The 22,838-nt window shown below is 42.7% G+C and overlaps 1 protein-coding gene and 1 long non-coding RNA gene across 5 annotated transcripts; both read left to right on the top strand.

The window, feature by feature from the left end:
- Positions 1 to 2,317: 2,317 nt before the first annotated feature.
- Positions 2,318 to 5,832, top strand: LOC133107214 (uncharacterized). The gene is made up of 3 exons (XR_009704579.1): positions 2,318 to 2,362; positions 4,692 to 4,798; positions 5,110 to 5,832. It is a non-coding gene; the product is annotated as an uncharacterized LOC133107214 (long non-coding RNA).
- Positions 5,833 to 9,729: 3,897 nt separating this feature from the next.
- Positions 9,730 to 16,612, top strand: LOC133108430 (asialoglycoprotein receptor 1-like). 4 transcript variants are annotated; one of them, XM_061217946.1, is made up of 7 exons: positions 9,730 to 9,970; positions 10,146 to 10,229; positions 11,128 to 11,211; positions 11,934 to 12,041; positions 12,793 to 13,425; positions 13,578 to 13,729; positions 16,124 to 16,298. In XM_061217946.1, the coding sequence occupies exons 1-7, from the start codon at positions 9,739 to 9,741 to the stop codon at positions 16,163 to 16,165; spliced, it is 1,335 nt and encodes a 444-aa protein (XP_061073930.1). In that variant the 5' UTR covers positions 9,730 to 9,738; the 3' UTR covers positions 16,166 to 16,298. The 4 variants fall into 4 exon arrangements, with proteins under 4 accessions (XP_061073930.1, XP_061073929.1, XP_061073928.1 ...); XM_061217945.1 differs by adding an exon at positions 14,830 to 14,933 and having other exon boundaries at positions 9,732 to 10,220; positions 16,124 to 16,612; XM_061217944.1 differs by adding an exon at positions 14,830 to 14,933 and having other exon boundaries at positions 9,733 to 10,229; positions 16,124 to 16,612.
- Positions 16,613 to 22,838: the final 6,226 nt, after the last annotated feature.

The raw sequence follows: 22,838 nt of genomic DNA, 5'->3' as shown, positions 1-22,838 counted from the left end.
TAACCAGGTTATGCTTGAAACTCACTCACTTACTGATGTTTAGCAGTCTGAAGATTCAATTCAGGGGGCGCGACATGACAGCAATGACGTAAAACCTTCAACCATACTTCCTCAGATACAATAGACCACAGCGACCATTAGCAGCAGTTTTCAGAAATGGCAGCATCGACAGTGTCCAAAGATTCAGAGGGTACATACACTGAACTGGCCTCCACACAACAAGATGTATACAGCACTCTGGGCCACACCACACTCAACAGCTCAAGAGCTCAGCACACAGGTAAGAACACACTTTTTTTTTGTTTATTTGAGTTTATTTGTATTTGTTATAAATGGTAAATGGCAGGCATTTATATAGCGCCTTTATCCAAAGCCCTGTACAATTGATGCTTCTCCATTCACCCATTCATACACACACTCACACACCGCTGGTGATTGGCTGCCATGCAAGGCCCCGACCAGCTCGTCAGGAGCATTTGGGGGTTAGGTGTCTTGCTCAGGGATACTTGAGTGCTGTACAAACTAATTTTGCTTTACAAATGTATATATTTTACTTTTATACACAGTTTAGTGGCTTTGAGTCAAGTCAGACTCTCAATAGCATTAACTTGTTCTTCCTTATTCATTAAGTCCTTTTTTTTATGGAGTAATGCTCAGGGGGCAATGAATATTCAATTTGCAAGCAGTACAACGAAACAAAATCAATTACAAACTATTTTGATGACCAACACAGTTGGCTTACTTCAAATATAAGCATTCTTTTTTTACATTTACCTGTAATCGCTTAATTATGAGCTAGTTGTAACTGGCGTAGAGGCTCAAATGTTCACCGGAGGCCTGTGTCACGTCTGTGTTACAATGGCACCGGCTTTAAATGTACCTCAACTTTCTGGGGCGGTCTGTATCGTAGTGGTTAGGGTAAATGACTGGGATACGCAAGGTCGGTGGTTCCAATCCCGGTGTAGCCACAATAAGATCCTCACAGCCGTTGGGCCCTTGAGCAAGGCCCTTAACCCTGCATTGCTCCAGGGGAGGATTGTCTCCTGCTTAGTCTAATCAACTGTACGTCGCTCTGGATAAGAGCGTCTGCCAAATGCCAATAATGTAATGTAATGTAATGTAATACTTCGACACAGCCTGGGCGGGGATCGAACCGGCAACCCTCCGACTGCCAGACGACTGCTCTTACTGCCTGAGCCATGTCGCCCTGTTATTTGTTTATTTGAGTTTATTTGTTTTATCTGTGACTTTGCTTGTGACCACAGAGACAGAGAAAAGGGGACAAAGCTCCCACCCCTACTGGCTGGCTGCAGTGTGTCTGCTGTGTGCTCTCTTATTGGCTGCCACAATAGCCCTGGGTGTCCTCTGTGAGTATTTCACTGTATCTGTGTATGTCCTTATTGGAAATACCCTGAACTGTGATTTTAGAGTGAACTTTAAAAAAAAGGATTTCCTATATAATGTGTCAATCTGCTTTACTATCAATGTGTCTGAGTGGGTATTATGATACAACCCACCATTGTTTTATTTTTCATTAAGATCATTAGATTTTTACATGAATGCCTATAATTATGCATATATAAAGTTATATAAATTAAATAAGAATAATCAACATTTATAGAAAAGAGGCCATTCAAACCAATATGAAACTGTTACACTACTGAGTAGTCAACTAAAATGCCCACACTGTTCAGTTTATATGGTCAAGATGAAACATGTTTGCTCTGATTGTCAGCAGATACTGCATTAATTAGATTAGTAATATAATAATGCGTGTTCCTTCACACACCAGACCAGAAGGGGACAACATATGTGTCTACGGAGTGCTCAAATATGGTGAGGGAACTGGTGACAGCAGCCAATGACAGTAGAGGGTTTGAAGAAGAGAGGAGGAAGATTAACATGGCTTTCCTTTCAATATTAGAGAAAAATTACCTATTTCTGGATCAATACTGCCCTGAAATTTCAAATGGTGAGTTGTATTACCGTTAGCATAATCTGTAGATAGAGATGATCTTTTTGCTACTTGTTGGTGGTTTTCTTTTACAAAAATGATCTATTGTATTTCTGTAAAAAAGAGATATCTGAGAGAAATTATATTTCTTATTATGTTTCTTCAATTATTTCTTATTTATATGATTTCTTGTTGCAAAGCATCTTGTTTGCTGTGCATCTATAATTGACTGTGGCCTTTTCTTTGTGTACAGAGAAGAGAGAGTGCAAGCCCTGTCGACAGGACTGGGAGCTGTTCTCTTCCAAGTGTTACTCCTTCTCCACTGAGAGGAAGAGCTGGAAGGACAGTCGCAGTGCCTGCTTAAGACAGGGAGCTGGCCTGGTGATTATAGAGAGTGACGAGGAGCAGGTAAGATACTGTGTGAGTGAGAGACTGACTGACTGAGTGCGACAGAAAAAAAACTAGAGTCACATAATATTCTATTGTCATTGAAATGTATTAATGTTTCAATGGAACCAACCAAAAGCAAACATTAATTCAATAAAAAATCGATTTAGAATTGAATAGACCAAAATCCAAGGGTCCATGATTATTGGCACCCCTGGTTTAGTACTTGGTGCATCCACCTCTGGCGAGGATAACAGTATTGAGTCTCTTCCATTAGTGCTTGACAAGGTTAAAGAACACATTGTGTGGGATTTTGGACCATTCCTCTTTGAAGATCCTTGCAAGATCCTTCATATTCTTGAGTTTGTGCTGCCCTCTTCAGTTCAGTGCACAGGTTTTTGATTGGATTTAGGTGGCAGAACATAGCTTTTGCTGTCATGGAACCATTTCTGTATGAATTTTGAGGTATGCTTTGGGTCATTGTTTTGCTGGAAAGTCCACCGACAGCCAAGTCTCAACCTTGTGTTAGAGGCAACCAGATTTTCAGCCAAAATTGCCTGATACTTGGTGGAATCCATTATACCATTGATTTTAACCAGTGCCCCAAGACCTCTGGAATTAAAACAGATTTCTCGGTGCACTTTCTCCATAGGTATGATGTGCATCCCCTTTCATGCATCTGTTTCAATGGCATACATGCTGATCCATATCCAACATTACGTTACATTAACATTACAAGGCATTTAGCAGACACTCTTATCCAGAGCGACATACAATGAACTGCAATGATCGAAAACAGGAACAAGTGTGAAGAAACCCTAGAGGACAGTACGGTCGAGTCCTAGTGTGACCATACTGATACATCTGACAAAAATGTACAGTTTGGTCTCATCTGACCACAGCACCTTCGTTCAATAATACTTTAAATGACCAAATGAGACCAAAATTGAATGTATTATTATTATTATTATTATGTGCATTACCAGTCAGGGGTGCCGATAATTCTAGAGCCTACTGTACGTGAACTTGTGTAGCCTTAATCAAAAATACAAACAATCAAGACAAACCTTTTAAGTTATGGTCAGGTGAACTGGCAGTCCTACATGTATCCATTTTTTACCATCTTTTACCAACAAAGTGAAATATAAGAAAACCTTCTTTTACACCTTTAAACAAAACAAAGTAGATAAAAACTTAGTAGATTAAAAAAATCCCAGAAATAAACACATAAGAACCCCTCAATCAAAGCCAGGGTACATGTAGGGTCCTACCAAATTCACAGAAACTTTTGGTCAATTTCAGTGTTCTGAACTACAATACATGTCGTTAACAAAAAAAACCTGATAGAACCTGACTCCACAATCTGTGATATAATTTTCACAGACAGGGCAACACGGATGGTGCAGTGGGTAGTGCTGCCTCCTCACAGCAAGGAGGTCCTGGTTTCAAATCCCAGTCAGTTGGGGCCTCACTGTGTGGAGCTTGCATTTCCTCCCACAGTCCAAAGACATGCAGGTTAGGCTGATTTGAGAGTCTAAATTGCCCGTGGGTATGAGTGTATGAGTGTGTGAGTGCCATTCACTCACACTGGTGACCTGTCCAGGGTGTATTCCTGCCTTTCGCCCAATGTATGCTGGGATAGGCTCCTGTTCAGGATAAGTGGGTTGAGATAATGGATGGATTTGGTAGGACCCTGGGTATGTGGAATTATCAAAGCACATCAAACCTCAATATTTGATCATAAAAGATTGAACCATTTGGACAGAATACTAAGAAAACCTCTAAGAGAAATCACTTTCCAAAAATAAAATAAAAATCTACTTGATTGTCATAAGATTACCATAACATTAACCAAATGCTGAAATTCTCAAGATTCCCTTTGCCATTGGGATCGAGGGTGGTATTGTTCAAGGTTAGGTTTAAGCTATCACAGGCAGCTTCTTATCAAAATGGATATTAGAGCTAATTAGATTACATCCTGGGACCCTAATGTTATCTCCTAGGAGGAGTGTTTTTTTTTTGAGGTTGTTTTAGAGTGAGATTGGCACTTCTTAAGCAAATGGACCAGCATTCTTTGCTGATTCTTTGCAGTCTGGCAGGAGGCATTATGTACAAACTCTCTAAGGCTTCTGACTGGACCTGGTGTACTTGCCTGTGAAAATGTGGATAATAATTAGCAAGTAAACTGGAGAAAAATGTTGTGTTGTATTTTGAACAGTGGAATACATGACTCATATCAGGTACATTCTCAATAAGCCTCATGCTCTGTAACTGACAGATCCAGAATGTGTTGGTGTGGACTCTGTGTCAGCAGAGTGAGCAGTGAGAGTCATTATGTGTCTGTGTTCAGGGGTTCATCACCAACAGAACAGGAGAGCACCCATACTGGATTGGATTGACTGACTTAGAAACAGAGGGCACCTGGCTCTGGGTAGACAAAACCTTGCTGCAGAAAGGGTAGGCTTTTGTAGCTATATATGAGTTAAGATGTAATAATTTAATGTCTATCTTTCTATATCATCATTTTTCCATGTGCAATATCACTGTTCTAGGTTTTGTGTGTTGTTCCACAGTGTGTAGTTCACGGTGACTACCAAGCCCTTGCAAAACCCACAAAAGGAGTATTTTTGTATATCCAATAATATTATTCTACAAGCATAACAACAAAAGCCATAATTGTAACCAGAGTATACAGTGTCAGGTAGTGCTGTAACCGTAGGCAACATGAAAGTGTCACTAGTCATTCAGTGGCTCTGCTTCTCATACAGGTTCTGGAGAAGTGGAGAACCGGATGATCTTTACTGGTCTGGGGATGAAACCCAGAGCAAAGAAAAAGATGCAGACTGTGCAGTTACCATACCTAATGAGAACACGTGGCAAGATGCCCTCTGTTTTTCTCCTTTCAAGTTTGTCTGTGAGACTGGCGCTCTTTTGTTCTAAACAGTCTGCCATGCTGGATGATGTCATTATCATTACTTGGAATCATATCATCATTTGGAAAGTATGTGACTTGAGTGTTGACCTACGAGGAATGCTTTTATAATGTTGCCGTTTTTCTCAATCGCTTTGGCCCAATTCCTGCAACATTGTTGTCATGTTCTCTTAACTATAGGAGCATTTGCCAAAACATTTTATGTCCAATAAAAGACTTCAAATGAATTCACAATGACCATCACAGTTCATGTTTTCTTTATGAACTTTAAGGGGAAATAGCATGAAGAATTACAATATTGCACAATTGCACACCTGTTTTCTCTTCAGAATGTCCATATGATTGATGACACCATGGACCGGCCCGCATTAGGGTGTAAGACCATGGTTGATTACATACAACGACATACACAAAGAGTAGTTGCACAGATTGTTTGAGAGTAAGACTATTCAACAGGAAAACACCTTAATCTGTTCTGATCAGCAAGACTTATGCCATTGAACATTGCGCCAATTGTAACTGTGAACTATGGGTGCACCTCCTGTACGTTTCACTGAAACCAGAGCGAGAATTCTTCTGTTTGTTTCATCTTCAATTCGTATCACAAATAAATGTCTTTTTTTAATTTGATTTTTTTAAACCGGTCTTGTTCCTTTTGCACTTAAATCTGACTTAACCCCTTCACAGATGTGAAGGCAGGGGGGAGAGGTGTCTGAGTGTGTGGTGGTATGACAGGGGGAGAGGTGTCTGAGTGTGTGGTGGTATGGCAGGGGGAGAGGTGTCTGAGTGTGTGGTGGTATGGCAGGGGGGAGAGGTGTCTGAGTGTGTGGTGGTATGGCAGGAGGGAGAGGTGTCAGAGTGCATGGTGGTATGGCAGGGGGAGAGGTGTCTGAGTGTGTGGTGGTATGGCAGGGGGGAGAGGTGTCTGAGTGCGTGGTGGTATGGCAGGAGGGAGAGGTGTCTAAGTGTGTGGTGGTATGGCAGGAGGGAGAGGTGTCTAAGTGTGTGGTGGTATGGCAGGGGGAGAGGTGTCTGAGTGTGTGGTGGTATGGCAGGAGGGAGAGGTGTCTGAGTGTGTGGTGGTATGGCAGGGGGAGAGGTGTCTGAGTGTGTGGTGGTATGGCAGGGGGAGAGGTGTCTGAGTGTGTGGTGGTATGGCAGGGGGAGAGGTGTCTGAGTGTGTGGTGGTATGGCAGGGGGAGAGGTGTCTGAGTGTATGGTGGTATGGCAGGGGGACGTGTATATTCTCTGCATGCCATGACTTCCTGATGTCTGTGACCCATCATCATCATCAGAGCCTGGTTATCATATTTTCAGGTTGTTACGACCGGCTCGTTTTAGTCGTGAACAGGAAAATGAAACACACGACAACAGGGTTACGGGATAACCAATTATTTATTTTTTAAGTAAATTACGATGGGGCATGAGAGATCAGTAGGACGGCAGTGTTGCATGTAGTCTGTGTAGCAATGTTGAGGGTGCAAAAATACAACCAAAAACGTCTGTCCTACGACAGGTGTGATATTTACTGCCCCCCCAAGCAGCAACACTGGAGCTCATTTAACCGGAATTAAACTAGCTCCAGGTGCCACTTGTGGAGGGACCACGCCCACCAATCAACCTGTTGGAAGGCAAAAGCGAAAAATGATAAATGCAGCAGGGGGGCGTGACAAGGTTGTCCTACAACTGACACTAAAGCTCTTTGAATTTGAATGGATCACAATGGGAATTGGGGGTTGGGACTAGATTCAGCTGTAAATCATGTTGATACAGTATGGAACAGATATACTCAGTGAGCACTTTATTCAGTATTCATTGGACTTATCGTTTAGACTTCTACTGCTGTAGCCTGTCCACTTAGAATTATGAAGTGTTGTGTGTTCAGAGATGCTCACTGGATTTTTCACATTTCTTTGCAAACTCTAGAGACTAGTTTGTGTGAAAATCCCAAGAGATCAGCAGTTTCTGAGATACTCTAACCACCCTGTCTGCCACCAACAATCGTGAACATTAAGTGAAGCTCCTGACCCGTGGTGAAACCGAAATATCAAAAATACCCTGTAATAAAAGCTCTGAGTCTGCTCTTTGGCCACGTATGGATGGTTTAATTACAAACAGAGAATATTAAATCTGAAAAAGCTCAAAAAGACAAGGTGACCCCAGACTTTTGAACGGTAGTGTACATGTTTAACTGTGCGGGTGCTTTTCAGTGTTGGGGTTCAGTACTTTTTTTTTGGGGCACAGCCAATCGCAGATCACCGATTCACATAATTTACGTATTGACTGTTGATTCTGAAAGGCAGTGAAATGTAACTCTGTAAGTGTTTACATCCTTTACCTTGCTTTACTGTTTGAGTCTGTGGTGAGACGTACGTTTACCTCGTTGCTTTTCAATTAGATGCAAAGCCTGATGAGAACCGCAGGCTAAGAATTGTCCCGGAAACCCCCTGAACAGGAAACGTTGCAGTTAGAGATAGGGCTTCTGTTTGACTCATATGCTCTGTGTGAGAGATCTTGTTCCCGCGACTGAAGCCCATTTATCGGTGCATGGTTGCTCCGTATCTGACTGATGCCTGTGGTATCAGTGTGGACTGTGCCTCTCTCAGGTTCGCAGCAGGTCAGACACTGGATAGGTCTTGGTGACTGAGAAGCAAAGGACTGGAGGTCAGAAGGGTAAGAAGTCTTCCAGACACATTACAGTGGATAAATACACATTCGGAGGAGAAATGGAGAGTATGGAGCAAACAGAAAGCTGGACCAGCAAACACACAAACCACCTCTGTACATGCACTGTACATGAACCTCAGAGAGCCCCACAAAGTTTATCCACTTTGTGCTTAGTGTTGCCCAGTTATCTATACAGTACATCTATTATTACATTTTAACCAATTGCTGGCCAGTAGTCAGTGTTATGGGAGTGGTCTGAATGGCATGTAATCCAGTATAATCACTGACTAGACCCTCTGAGTCCCTAATTACAATTTGCAGTCATGTAGTGCTATAACTGGGACCGAGAACGCTTGCAGGCAGGCAAGTGAGAAGTGGAGCTTCTGTCTTGTCATTGTGTCTTTGTGCTTATTTTACAGGATCTGGTGGAAGGGAAAGCCAGATGACCACTGCATGAATCATACAGATGTACAGTACATATATGCAGACTGTGTAATTACTGTGTCTGGTGAAAATGCATGCTGTACACTAGACCGATACATACCGTTCAGCTTCTTTAACCAGAATCTTGCCAGAGATTATTTTTCTGATGATTGATCAGTAAAAGGGAAAAAAAGTGTTTTATTGTGAAGCTAGAGATGTTACTCTTTAGCTTCTGCACGTTTAGTGGGGGAGGTGTGCTGTGCTTCTTGTTCCATAGGGCAGTGCAGGCCGTTGCATACCCTGTAGGCCCTGAAGCAGAAATGTATTTATTATATGCTTTATTTTGTCATTTGGCTGTTATTAGCAGTGTGCAGATATTTGAATCATTTTAATATATATATTTTTTTAGCTTAAATAAGTAAATCAAATCAACCAGTTTAACAAAATGCAAATTTGCCAGAAATGTTCCGCTTTTTTTTTCTTTTGAAACCTTCATTTTCCACACATAGCCATGTTTCAGTGATCAGTGCGCTTTAAACAGCCGGGACCCATTGGTTTCTCCTGTCCAGTTTTACCAGTACAGCACATTATGGAATTTGAGATTTCTACTAATCTACCTGATTAAAAGTCCTGGTATGGGAATATGGGGCACTTATTCCTTATCGTGCTATCTCTGATATATCTAATGAATATTAAAAGGAATAAACATTGTTCAGTGGACATTATTGTCTAGCTGAGAGATAAGCTTGTTGCTGTTCTGTGTTGCGGTGGTTGCAGTTGTACTGGGTGTGGGCCATGTTTATGCACCACTGCACAAGATAGGAAGTTGCTCAGCTGCCGGCTTCATGCCCCTTACCCCACAGGGAGGTGAATAATCCCATCAGGGAACCATTAATGGACACTGCATGTGCATTACTGTGCCCTGAGGAACACTGCAGGCATGTGAAGTGATGGAAGTGCTCAAATGAACGCACAGTGGGGCAGTTATAACAGTAGATGCCTGCTGGCCAGCCATCTGTATCACAACCCTACACTTCCTCAAATATATGCTCACAGAATATACGACACTTATTTTATTGTGGCTTTGGTTACAGTTGATCTACTGTATCTACAGTGCTGTATCTACTGCAAGGCACTACGCAGTCCAGTCTGTTCTGGTTCTGAGCCAAAGTGGGTGTGGATTGGTTGTGATGCAATACCTGTTATTATGAAGAGTTTGTGATAATTATGCAGTAGAGTGCAGTGGTATTTTTCCTGTCAGTTAAAGGTGGAAAAGAGTGCATGTTTTTACGTCTGACATGTATTATTCGTGGATGGGTCTGTGTCTGTGTGTGTGTGTGTGTGTGTGTATGTGTATGTGCGTGTGTGTGTTTATATGTGTGTGTGTGTGTGTGTGTGTGGGTGTGGGTGGGTCACTGTGTGTCTGGGAGCAGACTTTTTTTGTCAGAATCATTCAATTTCCCAGCTCATTCCCCTTTCATTCTTGTCTGGCTTTCATTGCTCACGTTGTGCGTGCGTCTTGTCTTTTACACCGCTCTCTGCCATGTCGAAGGGCCTGCTATACTTACCTGTGAAGTTCAAGAAGAACTTCTGCCATGACGCTGCCGGTAAGTAAACATTGAGTGGCAAATGGCTTTAAAACTCAAGCTGCCCATGACCTCCAGGGTTCACGGACGCGGTTTAATAATAGCAGCGCTACGTTGGTCTCCGAGGCCTTTAAAATGGATTGCGCTGGGGAAAGAAAAGTTTTCCGTAATTCACCGAATTTGTCATCTCTTTCAGTCGATCAAGCGAAGCAGCTGGATTCCGCAGTGTCTCTAGAGGAACTGAAGGAAGCTGTGGCTTGCAGAAAGAAAGGTAGACCATGTGAGTTTAATGCGACTCCTGAGTAGAACGAGCAGTGTAGCACTCGATAGGTCTCTATTATATAGGATGGCACTCTATTTTCACTTAACATAGTCTACGAAGATATCATGAGTTCAGGTAAATTGGCTAAATAATAAAACGTATGGTTCCGTAAGGCATAACAGTACAAACTTTGCATTATAGTTCATTTATTGCAATTATTCACTGTCAAAATGGCTGCTATTTAATTGGCTGCTTTTCTGAAGCTGATGATGCAATTGGTATCTTTTGGACCTAAGCGATTGGAGCACATTGTCTTCTACTACAGTTTGTTACAATCACTTTGACTCTAATTTCAGAACCTTGAGGTCATTTTTCAAAACTGTAGACACAAAACTCAAAACAGATAATTTAAGAACATTTTTCACTCTAAACACTTTTTAGCTTGGATACAATATACATAAACCAAAAATCTCTTGTTCACAAAAACTAAACAGTGAATCGATAGGTATTTTTTGTATGGACGATCTAAATAAATGTGAGGAATTCGATCCAATGAGGCGAACAAGTGCTTACAATTTTGAATGTTGTGTCTAAGGTTTTGAAAATTGAGCAGAAGCTTGTGTGATTAGGGTTGAAGTAATTTGTAAAAAAACTGTAACTTGCAATGTTTTGCAAGTTCTTCAATAACCAAGCAAATATTTTTCATAATGTGGGTCTTTATAATAGAGTAGTTGAAAATATTGTATTACTTTACTTTTTTGAAAATTTCTAGTCGGGTGCATATGTACCGTCCTGGCTTTGCACTTCAAAAACATTTGTGATGACATTATAATAATTTCATGAATCTAAATTTAATGAAAGGGGAAGTTCAAATATGATGGTCCTCAAACCGCCAACTCTGCTCTTCCTCTCTCAGTAACTCAGGGTGAAGATGTGACCAATATTGACGTGAAAACCAACTGTACCTCCCTCCACACTGTCTCCCTGTGTGGCCCATCAGGTCTGTCACACATATGCCTTTGTGTTCAAGGTTTATGCGTAGTACATAACGTGATACAGTATTACATGATGAGGAAATGGACCCCCGTTCTGCAGTGCATACTATACACACAGTTTAATACTGGGCGGCCTGCAGTGTAGCGGTTAAGGTACATGACCCTGTAGCGTCGTGGTTAAGGTACATGACCCTGTAGCGTAGTGGTTAAGGTACATGACCCTGTAGCGTAGTGGTTAAGGTACATGACCCTGTAGCGTAGTGGTTAAGGTACATGACCCTGTAGCGTCGTGGTTAAGGTACATGACCCTGTAGCGTAGTGGTTATGGTACATGACCCAGTAGCGTTGTGGTTAAGGTACATGACCCTGTAGCGTAGTGGTTAAGGTACATGACCCTGCAGCGTAGTGGTTAAGGTACATGACCCTGCAGTGTAGTGGTTAAGGTGCATGACTGGGGCCCCCAATGTCGGTGGTTCGAATCCTGGTGTAGCCACGATAAGATCCGCACAGCCATTGGGCCCTTGAGCAAGGCCCTTAACTCTGCATTGCTCCAGGGGAGGATCATCTCCTGCTTAGTCTAATCAACTGTACGTCGTTCTGGATAAGAGCGTCTGCCAAATGCCATTAATGTAATGTGATGCAATACTGACAGGCATCTCATCCATGTGCGTTCAGGCCATAACAACGAGTTTAATCGTTTTATCCGTGCTTATGCTTGTGACTACAGAGACAGAGAAACGGGGACAAAGCTCCCACCCCTACAGGCTGGCTGCAGTGTGTCTGGGGCTGCTGTGTGCTCTCTTATTGACTGCCACAATAGTCCTGGGTGTCCTCTGTGAGTATCTCCCTATCTGTGTATGTCCTTATTAGACGCATGCCAAACTATGATTTTAAAGTTAACGTTTACATTTTTTTATTTACTATATAAACTGTCAATCTGCATGCAGACGTGGTCAAGAGGCTTGGCTGTTTTTCAGACCAAATGTCACAATGGGGAAGAAATGTGAGCTAAGTGACCATGGAATGATTGTTGGTGCCAGGGTGGTTTCAGAAACTGCTGATCTCCCGGGATCTCAGAAACTGCTTATCTACTGGGATCTACAGGGATCTAAGAATGGTGCGAAAAACAGTGAGCAGCAGTTCTGTGGGAAAAAAAGCCTTGTTAATCAGAGACCTCAGTGAAGGACCAGACTGGTCAAAGCTGACATGAAGACAGTATGACAGTAATGCAAATAAGCACACATTACAACAGTGGTATGCAGAATGAAAAATAAGTCTAATGAAGCCTAATAAAGTGCTCACTGAGTGTAAATGAAACTGAACATTCTACAGCGCTGAGATTGTGATATGGAAGACAGTTAATTTGTGTTATATACTATCGGCAACAGAAAAGATGCGTTTAATTAAAATGAAGTAAAAGAAAAAGTAAAAGACCCCGTCATTGTGTTTACTTTCATTTTGAGTAGATACATGAAAATTCGCAATCCACAGTAAGAGAAATGTAATAATGTATCTTAAAATGTGAACTTAGTTTTTTTTACCATAAAATTCACCAATTCAAATCCCCACTGCGCCTTGTGTTTTAGACATGTGTGCCGGTGAAGAGGGTGCCCTTCGTCAGAACGATACAATAGAGGAAGGGGTTGCGGAACAGCTCAGGGCCAACTGCAGCATTCACACTGACGACAATGGACAGCAGCAGGAGAACTACAACAAAATGGCCGAGGAGAAAAGCCTGATACAAAAGAACTACAACAAAATGGCCGAGCAGAAGGACAAGCTGCAGAAGAACTACGACAAAATGGCCGAGGACAAGGCTCAGCTGCAGAAAAGAAACAAGGTGCTGACCGAAGTCAATGCTCAGCTGCAGAAAAACTGTAGCACAGTATGGACAGACTACAATACCCTGGACAATGATAAGAGACAACTGGTTACGGACTACAACGTCCTGGCAAAAGAGAAGATACAGAGAGAGAGGGACTACAGCGCCTTAGAGACAGAATGCCAAACTCTGACCAGAGAGAAGAAAAGGGTTGAGGAGGAAAGGAAGACACTGCAGCAACTACTGGAAGAAGAGAGGGACATGTTTCAGCGATGGAACCGTACCTTTATGGTTGTGTTGGAGAACATGAAACACAAGGAGCAGCTACAGAGGGACTTTGATGCCGTGTTGGCGAAATCCCCCTTCCTGGATCAGTACTGTCCCCTCAGCTTACAGAGTGAGTTGTGCTCTTCTTGCCTTAATTACATAACACAGAGAGAACTGGGGGAGACCTCTTTCCGGTGCACTCGTTCACGTGATTTATTGTCTCAAATTTTCTTGTCTGCCATACATCTCGATTGGTCAGAAACGTGTGTTCTTCCTGTACAGAGAGAGTGTGCAAGCCCTGTCCACAGGGCTGGGAGCAGTTCTACTCCAAGTGTTACTACTTCTCCACGGAGAGGAAGAGCTGGATGGAGGGTCGCAGTGACTGCATTAAGCAGGGAGCTGACCTGGTGGTAATAAAGAGTGAAGAGGAGCAGGTAAGATATTGTATGAATGTGACTGTGAGTGAATGTGAATGGGTGGGGGCGACATGGATGAGGCAGTAAGAGCAGTCGTCTGCCAGTTGGAGGGTTTCCTGTCCGATCCCCCGCCCGGGCTGTGTCGAAGTGTCCCTGAGCAAGATATCTAACCCCCAAAAGCTCCTGACGAGCTGGTCGGCGCCTTGCATGGCAGCCAATCGCCGTCGGTGTGTGAGTGTGTGTGAGTGTGTGTATGAATGGGTGAATGAGAAGCATCAATTGTACAGCTCTTTGAATAAAGGCGCAATATAAATGCCAACCATTTACCATTTTCTGTGTATGAGAAAGTAAAGTCCGTCCACTAGCCACGGTAATGTTGAGGTTTCAGTAAAATTACGTTATGATTTTTAATCTCATTGATCAGTGTGAAGACATGAAAACAAACTCCTTGTTGATATCAAGGATGCTGTTATCAAGAGGCTGTGTGTCAGTTTGTGAACAGCAAGTGTCAACAGTGAATAAATTATCATGCATACACACCAGAATTGTGACGTGATCAAGAGATCATTTTTATTTGCATGATGAATGGAATAAAGTGATAGAACAGTTTAAATAATTAAATGGCTTACCATAATAGGTAGGACAGAACACATTTTACAAAAAACATAAATGTATGCAGCCTATTGTGTGTTCGGTCGTGTTACCTTTACATTTACATTTTAGTCATTTGGCAGACGCTTTTAATCCAAAGCGATTTACAAGTGCATAGGTACTTCCACAAGTTAAAGCAACACATCCATAACTAGTAAAATACACGTGAAGTGCTTTTCTAAACATACAGTCATCATAAGTGCAATTTTTATTTTTTTAATATATTTTTTTGGGGTGCTAGACAAGAGGGATAGGGATATCGGAAAGGGGGGGGGGGGATATCAGGAGGTGGGAAAAGGTTTGAAAAGGTGTGTTTTTGCGTCGAAATAGGGTGCAGTTCATTTATCAGTGTGGTGTGGCCCACACCGTTGCTCAGTAACTGACAGATCCAGATTGTGTTGGTGTGGACCGTGAGTCTCTCGATGTCTCTATTAGCAGGGTGATCAGTGAGTTCTGTCTGTGTTCAGGAGTTCATCACCAAATACACACGAGATTATAACTGGATTGGACTGAGTGACTCAGAAACAGAGGGCACCTGGCTCTGGGTGGATGGAAGCCCCCTGCAGAGAGGGTAAGAGTCCTTTCATGCACACTACTGGGCATACATATTTAGACAGTGGAGAAACTGAATAAACTCCAGCACCTCCATATCACATACAACTAAATTAAAAAGCAACTATTATCTTGTGAGGTGTAAGTGTAAATAATGATGTTAAATGGCCACCAGAGGGTGGTAAATGGACTGGATTTACACAGCGCTTTCACACCAACAGGGAAAGGCTGCCATGCAAGGTACCAATGAGCTCATCAGGAGCAATTGGGCGTTAGGTGTCTTGCTCCCGGACACTTTGACACGACCAGGGCGAGGGATCGAGCCGCAACTGTCTGAGTGCTAGATGACTGCTCTATCGCCCCTGTTATGACGCTACCAGTTATCATTGAACACGTAATATCTTATATATAACTTTTACTGTACATGGGAGGCGTCTATTAGAATATTCTGATTTATAATGATCCTTGTAAGCTAAATAATCGCTCACTATTTTCCCATAAGAAACTGCTGTTTGCACCAAATGTAGAGCACAAGCAGGTGTAAAACAGTTTATAAAGTGTAGCCGAACTGTGTTTCCCTGTGTGTGAAAATAATGTCTAAAAATAGGCCTCCAAACAGCACAACAGCATGTCCTTTATAGCTTAGAAAGCCAACCTGTACAGGAAGTAATGTGGATGAATTTGAAAGTAAAAGTAAACATAGAATGAAGCAAATATCTCACACAGCCACCATAAATTATAAAAAACGACATTAATTTTTCCGTTGCAAATTTGCCCTAAAACATTGCTCCCTGGCTACGTCGGGGGTCAGAGTTAGGTTCCCATCCTAATTTGAAATGTTCACTGAGCAGTCATGTTCAGGCACGATCCCACACTGCTTCTGTTGAATTAAATACGTCCGCTGAAACAAGTGATGTTGCCGACTTGCTCCTTCACACCACCGTCGGACGAAGACATTTCATATTCCGCTTTGACATGCAGTCCATAGGGGCAAAATGAACCAGCGGGAGGTACTATACACTGAACCCTCCCATGCTGGTAGCTCCATAGGGTGATACAATTGCCAACTGTGCGTTGCCCTATGGTGCTACCAGCCACAATCAGCACGGGCATGATCTGGATTTGGTCCATGACTGTGGGGCTCATCCATGCACCTGCCTTAGCCCAATGAGCCGCCCGGCAGCCTGTGTCTCTGTGCTTATCTTACAGGTTCTGGAGGAACGGACAGCCGGACGACCATTTCTGGTTTGACAGTCGCACGCAGTACCAGGATGCAGACTGTGTGGTGACTGTGCCCGGTGAGAGTGCATGGATGGACACGCACTGCTACTCGTACCGCAGGTTCATCTGCGAGACTGACGCTCTGCTGCTTTAAAAAACCACTTCCTTTGATGCCAAGTGGGAAATCTGGGAAATTTTGTTCAAGAACATATGTAATCATTTTCCTCATTTTCCAAAGATGCTGAAAATATCAAAACGTTATGACCAGGCCAGAACTGTACCTATGTTTGAGAGGTGAGGCCTTAAAGGGAACAAAACAGAGACTGGCATAGAGACACAGAATCCATTTCCATGTTGTGAAATAGTGTTGTGTGAAATACTGTGATATAGATTTGTGCTTCCCAAATGCATGCACATGTTTGCATTGAGACACTCTTATCCAGACAATCTTACACAGATTGCATTTTTACACACAATCCTTTAATACAACTGGTTAATTTGACCAAAGTAATTCAGTTGGAGTGCTTTTCTTAATAGTACAACGGCAGCACTGCAAAACATTTGGGTTAAGTGCCAGGCTCCCAGACCATTGGACTCCAATCTAACCCTCCAATCAGGGGCCCCAGCTACACTACAGCCCTCCAATCAGGGGCCCCAGCTACACTACAGCCCTCCAATCAGACACCCCACCGATGTTCTCACTTACTGGACATGTTTGTAATGATCCCTCACTGAATCGTGGACTGATAAAAATTTGTAGAAGTTAATCATAATCATAAAAATGATTTTAAAAAGTTTAGTCTATTAAAAACAACCAGCTTTTAAATGTTGTTTTATTTTCATAATTTAAATATGTGTCCTGATTTTGGAATAATAAAGTAATATAAATAAATGACTCTAACTATTATTGCTGGAACTGGTTTGAAATTGATAAAAAAGTGATATTAAAGAATTGTGGGATTTTTTGACTGAAGAGGCCCAGGGGGACCATGAAGCAGTCAGGGGGGCCCATGGAAAATCAAAAAATACAGTGTCGAAAAATTGGCTCAAAATAATAACGTTTTAAAGTTTTGACCAATAAGTTCCTTTAGTCTTTCATTATGGCTCAGTTTTTGGGCTCCTGCGGAGGCAGGTCACAGTGACTGTTACTGTAGCTTTCAAGTACGCACCGATCGTGCAGATAACTGTGAAATTGTGAATGACCAAGTGTTACAATGACAATATGGAAGGTGACAATCCACCATTATGTATTTGAGAATATTTAAGAGAAAATTAAGAGAATATGTTATCAGTGCACATCAGTGATAAAGCCATACAGGTAATTGGTGACAATCTGCCATTCTGGCTCTAAGCATTTTGTAAATCAAGTGAAGGCGAAGTAGGATTCCTGTGAAACGCTGTCACATCATTTTTTGTCCTCTTCCACTGTAACACTACACCAATGTGAAGCAAACACATTGTCACATTTCTTTTCATTTATTTCAAATCAACAGAGGGCGGCACGGATGGTGCCGTGGGTAGCACTGCCGCCTCACAGCAAGGACGTCCTGGGTTCGAACATGCAGAGTTTGCATGTTCTCCTCGTGTCTGCGTGGGTTTCCTCCGGGTACTCTGGTTTCCTCCCACAGTCCAAAGACATGCAGGTTAGGCTGATTGGAGAGTCTAAATTGCCCATAGGTATGAGTGTGTGAGTGAATTATGTGTGTGCCCTACGATGGACTAGTGACCTGTCCAGGGTGTATTCCTGCCTTTTCGCCCAATGTATGCTGGGATAGGCTCCAGCCCCCCTGCGACCCTGTTCAGGATTAGCAGGTTAGGATAATGAATGAATTAATTAAAGTGAAATGTTCCTGGAGGAACCTTTAGGGGCTCTTCAGTTTGCCACACAGGTGCCTAGAGGAATCTGTTATAATAATACTAATCATAATAATCATAATAATAACAACATTACGAGATCACATTAGTTCAGGAGGTAGGAACGGTCGTCTGGCATTCGGAGGGTTGCCGGTTTGATCCCGCCCTGCGTGTGTCCCTGAGCAAGACAAGGCTGGGTGAATGGGGGAATGCAAAGCCTCAATTGTACAGTGCTTTGGATAAAGGCTCTATATAGTAAATGCCCACCATTTGCATTAGAAACTGTATTGTTTTGAATATATAAAACAAATGAGAGTACATACAATGAATTCAATGCTTTGAATACATCCCAGAAATAACAACTTCATTGAAGAAGGTTCTTCAAGCAACCCTTGGATGCTTAGGAGGATTCTAGGGTTAAATATAAACTGTTGACAGAGGAAGGGTTTCTAAATTAACTTTAAGGTTTAAGTACACGGGGAGGGAGAGAGGGAGAGAGAGAATATCTGCAGCTAACACTGTATAAACCACCTACTGTTTTACTTCCTTTTTTCTGCTGTTCTGATTCTCCTGTCCTCCCTTGCTCTTTCTCTCTCTGCTCTCCGTGGTTCAGGGTCTTTCTTCGCCCCAATGGGTGAGGGTGTGCTTTATTCATCGGTAAAATTCAAGAAGAACTTGAAGCAGGAGCCTGCAGGTGAGTCGCTGAATTCTGTACAACCTGTTATGTCATCGTTAACATATCGTTAACGTTGCATTTTCTATCAAGTAATCTTCAATCTCTCTCTTTTAGCGAATATGTGGGCACATTGTCATTAATTATCTCTTGTTCTGTTAGTGGTCAGGCAATGTCACGGTGCTCAATAGGTATCCGCAATTTTCTGGTTTGCTGGTTTCAGACCAAACAGGTATGAGGGTACAAGCCGTTGGCAGTGCCATTCTTACTCAGAATATATTCAAATATGCCTCTTTATTAATAAAGATATTTCTGTATTTTAATGTTTTTGAGCAGCACTACTGTGTGCCTTAACAGGATGAGCCACACCCCTGCCTACTCGGTTCTATTTTGAAAATAGAAACAAAAGATTTTATGTTCCTTTTTTTCCTTCCCTTGCTTCTGTCTTTCTCTCCTATACATTTTAATGCTGTCTTCCATAAATTTTTAATTTCAAATGTAAAGATTTAGATTTAACACGGAAAATGGCCACAGTGCAGGACATTACATATACGTATTAGAAGACACACAAGCCGTGTTGTCTGTGATGCATCATTCAACAGGAAATGTCTTAACTAGTGATGACTGTTCATTGGCAATGTTGACCCACACTCCCACACACATGGGCTCACGCACACACACGCGCACACACACACGCACACACACACACACACACACACACACACACACTATATACACTCACCTAGCACTTTATTAGGTATTCATTAGACTTAGTCTTTAGACTTCAACTGCTGTAGCCTATCCACTTAGAGAGATGGGTGTGTTCAGAACTGCTCTTCTGCATACCACTGTTATTTGCATTACTGTCACCTTCCTGTCAGCTTTGACCATTCTTTGCAAACTCTAGAGACTAATGTGCATGAAAATCCCAGGAGATCAGCAGTTTCTGAGATACTCAAACCACCCTGTCTGCCACCAACAATTAGTCTGATGGTTGATGTGATTATTAACTGAAGCTCCTGACCTGTATCTACACGATTGTATGCATTGCACTGCTGCCACACAATTGGCTGATTAGATAACTGTATGAATAATTGGGTGTAATGAAGTAAAAGTGTTCCTAATAAAGATCTCGGTGAGTGTGTATAAACTATATTGGAGAGGAACTTGAATGACCCGAATGAATTAAGAAATGAGATTACTGACCCCCGCCCCCGTTCTCTCTCAGTAACTCATGATGAAGATGTAACCTATTCTGAGGTGAAACCTACCAACCATACCTCCTCCTGCACAGTGTCCCACTGTGGCTCCGCAGGTCAGTAAGCCCCTCTGTGGTTCAGCAGGTCAGTAAGTCCCACTGTGGCTCCGCAGGTCAGTAAGCCCCTCTGTGGTTCAGCAGGTCAGTAAGCCCCTCTGTGGCTCAGAAGGCCAGTAAGCCCCTCTGTGGCTCAGAAGGCCAGTAAGCCCCTCTGTGGCTCAGCAGGTCAGTAAGCCCCTCTGTGGTTCAGCAGGTCAGTAATCCCCACTGTGGTTCAGCAGGTCAGTAAGCCCCTCTGTGGTTCAGCAGGTCAGTAATTCCCTCTGTGGTTCAGCAGGTCAGTAAGACCCTCTGTGGTTCAGCAGGACAGTAAGCCCCACTGTGTTTCAGAAGGCCAGTAAGCCCCACTGTGGTTCAGACAGCCAGTAAGCCCCTCTGTGGCTCAGCAGGTCAGTAAGCCCCTTTGTGGTTCAGCAGGTCAGTAAGCCCCACTGTGATTCAGCAGGTCAGTAAGCCCCACTGTGGTTCAGAAGGCCAGTAAGCCCCTCTGTGGCTCAGAAGGCCAGTAATCCCCACTGTGGTTCAGCAGGTCAGTAAGCCCAACTGTGATTCAGCAGGTCAGTAAGCCCCTCTGTGGTTCAGCAGGTCAGTAAGCCCCACTGTGGTTCAGCAGGTCAGTAAGCCCCTCTGTAGTTCAGCAGGTCAGTAATCCCCACTGTGGTTCAGCAGGTCAGTAAGCCCCTCTGTGGTTCAGCAGGTCAGTAATTCCCTCTGTGGTTCAGCAGGTCAGTAAGACCCTCTGTGGTTCAGCAGGTCAGTAAGCCCCACTGTGTTTCAGAAGGCCAGTAAGCCCCACTGTGGTTCAGACGGCCAGTAAGCCCCTCTGTGGTTCAGCAGGTCAGTAAGCCCCACTGTGATTCAGCAGGTCAGTAAGCCCCACTGTGGTTCAGAAGGCCAGTAAGCCCCTCTGTGATTCAGCAGGTCAGTAAGCCCCTCTGTGGTTCAGCAGGTCAGTAAGCCCCACTGTGGTTCAGCAGGTCAGTAAGCCCCACTGTGATTCAGCAGGTCAGTAAGCCCCTCTGTGGTTCAGCAGGTCAGTAAGCCCCACTGTGGTTCAGCAGGTCAGTAAGCCCCACTGTGGTTCAGCAGGTCAGTAAGCCTCTCTGTGATTCAGCAGGTCAGTAAGCCCCTCTGTGATTCAGCAGGTCAGTAAGCCCCACTGTGGTTCAGCAGGTCAGTAAGCCCCTCTGTGATTCAGCAGGTCAGTCAGACCCTCTGTGGTTCAGCAGGTCAGTAAGCCCCTCTGAAGTGCAAGTACAGAACACAAACAAAAACATGACAGAAATGCATCATCACTGTTTGCTGCAGACTTGATTTAGCACCAGTCATTTGCTGTTTGGTTCAGTAAGTTTTGTTGAATTTTTTTTCATTTTAAATGTTAACTTAGCTTAACATTAACATTGTTAGTTGGATAATTAGTTTGAATTTTTGTATGTGTGTGGTACTTCAGAGCCTCTATGTGCATTTTAGGGCCGCAAGCTATTGTTTGGGTGTTCTTCTTTTTGTTTTTGTGGCTTGCACTGTGGTAATAGTAGTGCTTGCAGTAGTGAGTTTTCACCCTCTTTCGCAAATCTTGAATTTACCAGGAGATGTTTGGTTTAAAAAAAAAAATTGCATTCTGCTTAAATTGTCTGTTCTTGACCACAGAGAAAAGGGAACAAAGCTCCCACCCCTACAGGCTGGCTGCAGTGTGTCTGGGGCTGCTGTGTGCTCTCTTATTGGCTGCCACAATAGTCCTGGGTGTCTTCTGTGAGTATCTCACACTGTCTGTGTCACTTTATTCTAATCCTGGTACAATGCCATTTTTAGGCAATTTGCTGTAGCTTGTTCAGAGGGCATCAGGATTTAAAAAAGATAAAAGGCCTTTTTTAAATGGGCTAGAACAAAGCAAATGAATGACCAATGCATATTAACACTAGCTCCTGCTATAGAATAGAATGTGCATCTATCAGTTTGGAAATACATGTGGAAAGGTTTGGCATATACCCTTAGAGAGCACTTTATTAGGTATGTATGAGACTAATTTTTTAGACTCATTGGTCTTCTGCTGTGGGCACTGAGATCACATTGTTTCCCCAGTCTGTTGGGTGATGTGATTATTAACTGCAGCTCCTGACCTGTATCTGCATGATTTTATGCATGGTACAGCTGCCACACAGTTGGTTGATTTGATAATGGCACGAGTAAGTAGGTGTTCCTAATAAAGTGCTCAGTGACTGTATATACTGTCTGCCACCTATTTTTTATGACCCTGATGAAAAACATTTTTTTCACCCAGGCAGAATGCCTTGGCCATTATACTAGGTGATGTATGTTCATCAAAATTTCACAGGTGTTTTTTCCCAATAATCTTTGTCTAAAGAGAAATAAAGAAGAAATTTTGACATAAAATAAAATATAAATAAGGAAGTTATTATTGAGGATCTAAAATGAGATGTTGATGCCATGATCAATGTTTATCATATTTTGTTTTTAAATGTGTATGACTACATTGTTTGTCAGTGTGATTGACATAAGTGTCATTGACATTCTGCATCCTGAAATGCCCATTGTTAAATATATACAGAAATATCATTACAGAGCCTAAATAAACAAAAACATTGCTTATAATGTTCTAACACTCTGTACATAAATACATGGCTTCTCTTTTTTTGTAACTACATATTGTAAATTAATATCTTGGTCAACATGGGGCAGCCGGTAGCCTTGTGGTTAAGGCACATGACTGGGACCTGGAAGGTTGGTGGTTCAAGCCCCAGAGTAGCCGCAATAAGATTGGCACAGCTGTTGGGTCCTTGGGCTAAGTCGTTAAGCCCACATTGCTCCAGGGCAGATTGTGCTCTGCTTTGTCTAATCAA

This window comes from Conger conger, chromosome 13 (genome assembly GCF_963514075.1).
Source record: "Conger conger chromosome 13, fConCon1.1, whole genome shotgun sequence".
Taxonomy (NCBI): domain Eukaryota; kingdom Metazoa; phylum Chordata; class Actinopteri; order Anguilliformes; family Congridae; genus Conger; species Conger conger.
This window is presented reverse-complemented; position numbering and strand designations above follow the sequence as displayed.

What these genes read in the sequence shown, in the direction of transcription:
- LOC133108430 (XM_061217944.1), top strand. Translation starts at nt 10,085, where the DNA reads ATGGATTGCGCTGGGGAAAGAAAAGTTTTCCGTAATTCACCGAATTTG. An exon ending in CAGAAAGAAAGGTAGACCAT is followed by an intron (nt 10,230 to 11,127) that starts GTGAGTTTAATG and finishes TTCCTCTCTCAG; the next exon opens with TAACTCAGGGTGAAGATGTG. An exon ending in CTCCCTGTGTGGCCCATCAG is followed by an intron (nt 11,212 to 11,933) that starts GTCTGTCACACA and finishes TTGTGACTACAG; the next exon opens with AGACAGAGAAACGGGGACAA.